Genomic DNA, 6,178 nt, shown 5'->3' with positions numbered 1-6,178 from the left:
TGCAACAATGCAGAAATAAAGTCTATATATCTATATATTTAATTATTTTAAGAAAAGGTATAAGTGTGGCCACAGTTCGGCTGTGGCATGGAGGGAGGGGTTATGCATATGTGCTAATGTGCTAATATAACACGCAAACAGTGAGGCAGAAAGACAGTGGTAAAAGTGGCTAGTGGACAGACAGTATCCAAACATGGAGGGGGTGAAGAGGCAGACAGACTATGCAGAGAAGTCTATCTCTCCTCTTCCCTTAAGTGAAGCATTCTGGCGCATACTGTGACGTAGGCTGCCTAAAACTCAGTTTTTCTCAGTTTACATGCAAACGCGCAAATTACGTTTTCCAAAATCTCCACTCTGGCCAGAGTTTTTAGAAAGAATCGTTTTCAGAGGCGAATTCTCCGTTTGCGTTTAAACGAAGGGCACAAACTAAGGGAAATGTCTCCGTTTTTCAAATTTACCATGTACGTGTAAACGGTTCTCACTAACTCATCCACTGTCTCCACACTGAGCTGTTTGTTCAAGGGTGAGTCTGCACAATTGCATTTAAGTGTTAGTACACAGTGTGGACTAATATTTAGGGTTTCACATTAAGAGACATGGTATGGGTAAGAGAGTGTTGTTGCTGCTCTGAGTAATTGTATACCCATGCTAGTATACTAATGAGCATTACGATATAGCAATAATATCTAATATACTTGTGACGGCAAAAGTGCACTTTCTGTCTGAGCATTTGTATTGGGAGTCATGCCATCCATTAGAAATCATGTTGGAATTAGCACCATGTCATTCACCGCAATAACTTCAACTCTACTTCTACTGTCTGTCAATTTGTGTCCTGTTGAAATGCACAAAGGAGGGATAGGTTTGACTCTGCTTGAGTGAGATTGAATAGAATACATTTGAATGATATTAAACTGAACTGATTTCTGAATGAAGTTGAGCTGAACTGAATGGAATTGAGTCAAGCGAGCCTGTGGTGAGTTGGGGTGCTGAGCGTAATCAAATGGAATTGAATTGAATCTAAATTAAATTCAATGAAATGACAGAATTGAATGCAAATGGAATTAAAGAGACTCGAGGGGAGTTAAGGAGTCAAGGTGCTGCAGTGTAATCATATGGAAAGAAAAGCATGGGACTGAATCTAAATGAAATTTTGGATATGAATCTGAATGAAACTATGGAGCTGAATCTGAATTAAATGAAACAAAGTAATGGAATTGAAGGTAAACCAAATTAAAGTTGTTTGAGGCAAGCTGAGGTGCTGCAGTGTCAGCTCAGAGTCTAGTGGAAAGGAGGAGGAGGAGGAGGAGGAGGAGGTGGAAGAGGAGGTGGAGACCACAGCTGTGTGCGATGAGCCAGGTCTCCTCCCTGTGATTTACACAGCCATCAAACACACACACACACACACAGAGAGAGAGAGAGAGAGAGACTCAGCAGCATTAAAAAACACTCACCTTCATGCTGGCACACACACACACACACACACACACACACACACATGTACAATTCACATATGTCCATGCACAATTTATATACCACACTGACACCCAGGACACCCCGTCCGCAAACCACATACACACACACACATTCAATCGACGCTACACAGTGTGCAGGCGCCATCTCCCTCAGCTCGGTGTTCTTCCTCCCTTGGAGTCTTGAGTCCTCATCCTCATCAATCTGGAATTAAAAGTTATTGATTAAGAGTGTGTGCCCTGCAGCGAGCCCTGTCCAGCAGCTGCCACAGACCGTAACGCAGACGCCAGGGCTAATGCCTCCACACACACACACACAAACACAAACACACACACAGGCGCACACACAGGCACACACACAGGAACACACACACACAAACGGGCCACCATACACACAAGGCTACAGCGTTAATATTTTAGAGTCCTGGGAGACATGGAAACACACACACACAGCCGAGTGTGGTTCAGATGGCGTCTGTAAGCAAGACAGGAGAGAGTCCGACGGGGCGGTCAGTTTGAGAGACAGCACAGGGATGGGAATCACTGAGCAGATGGGGAGGGAGGGAGAGAGAGAGAGAGAGAGAGAGAGAGAGAGAGAGAGAGAGAGAGAGGGGAGAGAGAGAGAGGAGAAGAGAAAGAGAAGAGAGAGAGAGAGAGAGGGGGGAGAGAGAGAGAGGAGAAGAGAAAGAGAAGAGAGAGAGAGAGAGGGGAGAGAGAGAGAGGAGAAGAGAAAGAGAAGAGAGGATAGAAGGAGAGAAGAGAAGAATGGAGAGAAAAGGAGAAGATAGGGGTAGAGGAGAGAAGGAAGAGAGAGAATAGGGAGGGAGGAGAGGAGGCACAGGAAGCTCAATAAACACATGAGTGACAAAGGCAGAAAGATTGATTTGGAAATTCAATTGGATAACGACACGATAGCCTTGACAATGAGCTGGGTGGGAAAGATGAGAGAAGAGTGAACCGGGGACAGCAGGAGAAGTGATTAAAGAGGGAACGCGTAGAGGTGTGAGAAAGTGATGAGGGCAGTCTGACCCTGAGCTGCCCTTTGCACAACACCCCACCTCTGGCTCACGTCATGGGGTCCCGTCTTTGAGCTCCACACATCCAATTCCGACTCCGTGCAAGATTACGCGCCACGGGAAATAAAATGGGCACATACTCCACTTATAAGCATGCATGATACTAGCAATCGGTTGATTTATTGGTTTTGCGCGTGAAGCCAACACGCCCCGTGGTCCCAATACAGTTAATAAAATAAAATGCTAGCTAATGCAAGGTCACTATAATTGCTGAGCAGGCGAGTCGGTATATAGAACGTTTATAGGCTAGTCTTAAAAGTCTCTGTTCGGGGGAAGGAAACGTAGCCTACTGAGCCTGTGCTGCTTTGGAGTCCTTGAACTGCTGTTGGGAATTATGATAGTTGTCCGGTTGCCCTCCAGAGCACGGGCCAAGAAATTGATTTCCATGCGTGCCCTTTTATGTTTCCCGGTCGGCGGGTGTTTTCAAGCTTCAGTTTAACGGTAGTGAGTCCCGACCATTTAAACCGCACAGTAGGGACTGTGTGTGCCTCGTGAGACAGTCGACAATGAACACGTTTTTTTTTCTTTTTTGATTAAAACGTTTATTTATCTCTTACACATTCTGAGATTAAACTTGACTGCGGCAGAATTGTGTATTTGTCTACTGCAGGTGTAAATTGGCTTGGAGAGTTCAATGAAGGGGACTCCAAAGGCATGTTTTGGTGATAAGGCGCACAGGCGATGCGCGCGGAGACGAGGCTTCAGCCTAGGGGCGAAAATAGATTTATGCCCGTAACCATGGCAACGCCGCACTGTCACTCTTGGCGAGAATTAGCCAACATTGCCAAGCAGCATGGCGAATGACTCATGATTAACAACAATAAAGGAAAACGAGGCAAAGTCGCTCTTAAATATCAAGTCCCCAGCCATCTGGAAAACCTAGGCAGTGGTTAAATGACATGAGAATAGGCTGGGCATTCATTGAATGCATTTCCACAAATGGGGCATTTAGTTGCATTTTCATACGCATCAAATGTGACCTGCATTCAAACGTAAACACACTTTTCACCATGTTTTGTTTGAGTCCAGCCAAATGTGTTCTTTATTGTTGGATTTCTCAGCAGTCTCTTCGTATGGCGCAATGTCATCACAGGTAGTATTTGCGGCGTGAAGATACACGTTGCGTGAAGGCTAACCAATAGCCGACTGTACTTCAGAAAATTGCTTTCATTATATGAAGCCCATGTCTGCGACTGACTGGCTGTTTGATTGATCGATGGAAGCCTCACGGAAATATGGGCACTCCGGTCCTGTCAGAGCTCATTCAGCGCAACTAAAGCAAGTCGCTCTCCAGGGTCCTGAAATCAGCCTGCAGATACGACTGAGAAACCGTGTGTGTGTGTGTGTGTGTGTGTGTGTGAGAGAGAGAGAGAGAGAGAGAGAGAGAGAGAGAGAGAGAGAGAGAGAAACTCAGTATATTCAGAACAGGCTGCTCGGAGAGTGTCAGTAAAGGACTGCAGACTCTAGTAGTATGTCATAGCCACAATGTGGAGTAGGCTATAACGTAGCGACGCTGATGCCCCAGTTTTCATTGAACAGCTTTTAGGCAGAATAATTATAATAGGCTACACGCCGGTATAATTAAACGCTGTGACATGGCACGGCTCTGCGGTGCTTAAGTGAGCATGATGTGTTCACCTCTCCCGTGCATTAGAATTATGTTATCGCATATTATTTAGCTCTGTGTGGTATTTTGGTCAAACGCTTGCTAGATATGTCCTGTACATATTTCTCGGCCAAATCTTGAGAGGCAAGCCCGAGTTTGAATGCCTCTTGATCCCTCTCGTGGTGCCGTGACAGACATCGCAGCTGTTGGTCAGGGATCCAGCTGAAAGTTGTCTCCATCTAGCGGCGCGCCAGCTGTGTGTGTGTGTGTGTCGTGCACGCGTGTGTGCGTGTCGCTCTCTCTCTCTGTATGTGTGTGTGAGAGAGATAGAGAGAGAGAGAGAGAGAGAGATTGCGTGCGTGAGTGCTGAGAACATGAATCAACAACCGATTCGCTGGTGTGGAAATTTCTCTGCCATGGCGTCATTCAAGGCCCCTCAGCTCATAGTATTTGCCACACCTGCTTAATTTGCGCTTATTCTTTGTTCATGGTCGCATAATGTATAATGTTATAATTGGCTTATTTTTGTATCATGCATGTGAGACAAACAACTTTCTAACAAGACCGTGGCATCTTTTTTTATGGAAATGTGATTCATTATATACGGTTCATCAGCAGAGAGACCGTGAGCTAAAACACTGAAAGGGCACCGGGTGACATTTCTAACGTGTGAGGCACGAACGAGGGCTTCAGCGCGGGGTGCTCCGTTTCATGTGCGCAAGTTAACCAATGCCCGGAGCACGTGACACGCCCCCGTCGAGCGTAGAGCGCAGAGTGGAACTTGGGCGCCACTGCAGCTGCACGGCTCTCCAACGGAGTCGCCGACAGGGAAAAGCGGACGAAGCAACTTCCAGCAAATCAATTGTTGCTGCCTCTTCATTTTAATCCGTTCAGTGATTTGTTAATATCGTGGGAGTCCCTAGACTGATTTTTTTCGGCTCGGGACCAATCATATTTGGGGAATAGGTGCGAGCGCGGACCGACAAAAAAGAACTGCAGTTTTTTTATTCCCTCCCCTCGTGTGGAGGCAGAACACTGGCTGTACTTGTCAGGGTGGTCCCGACGCTCTGCGAGGCTGCACGAGAGAGGAGCTTCCACACGAGCAGAAATACTGATCAGTTGAAAAGCCGTCTTTTGACCGATGTCTGCTGGACGAAAGGGATGTCCTTGGATGACTGCGGCGAAGTTATGCACCTGAATATGAGCACGGAATTACCTGTTTGCTGAACTTGTTGCTGTATCGTACCCAATCTTTTGTGGAAATAATTTCGGAGACTTTTTTGTTACCAGTAACTGGCAGGAGACCGTGGTTTTGCCAGCAGGATTGTAACATTTTTGAGGCACATTTTTAAGCTTTTTTATCTTCGGAGCACACCAGCCTTTACGCAGAGGTGAGAGCACTTTCACTCCGGATTGTTTAGCTTTTAATTCTGTTTCCTAGTCAAAGCACATGGGTACTTGATACATTTTTAATATCACCTTGTAATTTATGGAATGGGAATGGTTTTACGCAAACATTCCATACGCGGCTGTTGTCTTATACGATCACAGTACCCTGTGTTTCTCACATCACTGCTATAACACAGTGCACCCCGTTTGATTTTTCTCTGAATTCTACACTTACTGGATTATATCCCTTAGTCGTGCGCCGATCTAACCAGCGTCGTTTGCATTGATTCTCCAGATGCCTATCCGCTGGTCCGCACGCCTGTGATCAGTATACGGAGCTTCGTGTCTGCTTCAGCCGGACGGGGCTTGCAGATTGTACAGAATGGCAGCGGGAGTCGCCGCTTGGCTACCCTTCGCCCGGGCGGCAGCCATAGGATGGATGCCGGTGGCGAGCGCGCCTATGCCGGCCCCGCCACGGGACAAGAGGCGGACGCAGGACGGGCTCATCATCCTCAACGTCAGCGGCTCGAGGTTTCAAACTTGGCGAAACACTTTGGAGAGATACCCGGACACTTTACTTGGAAGCACAGAACGCGACTTCTTTTATCATGAGGAGACCAACGAGTACTTTTTTG

The 6,178-nt window shown here is 46.6% G+C and overlaps 1 protein-coding gene across 1 annotated transcript in view; it reads left to right on the top strand.

The window, feature by feature from the left end:
- The first annotated feature begins 5,925 nt into the window (after positions 1-5,925).
- The window catches only part of kcnd2 (potassium voltage-gated channel, Shal-related subfamily, member 2), a 183,588-nt gene continuing 183,335 nt past the window's right edge, over positions 5,926-6,178 (top strand). The window contains exon 1 of the mRNA XM_076296906.1: positions 5,926-6,178. This exon is cut by the window's right edge and continues 856 nt beyond it. Coding sequence (XP_076153021.1) covers positions 5,926-6,178 — 253 coding nt within the window.

The sequence above is a fragment of the Alosa pseudoharengus genome, unplaced genomic scaffold, assembly GCF_046254945.1.
Source record: "Alosa pseudoharengus isolate Yale_2024_CS ecotype anadromous, Long Island Sound unplaced genomic scaffold, YU_APseudo_1.1 YU_APseudo_1.1_scf_20, whole genome shotgun sequence".
Classification (NCBI taxonomy): Eukaryota; Metazoa; Chordata; class Actinopteri; order Clupeiformes; family Clupeidae; genus Alosa; species Alosa pseudoharengus.
This window is presented reverse-complemented; position numbering and strand designations above follow the sequence as displayed.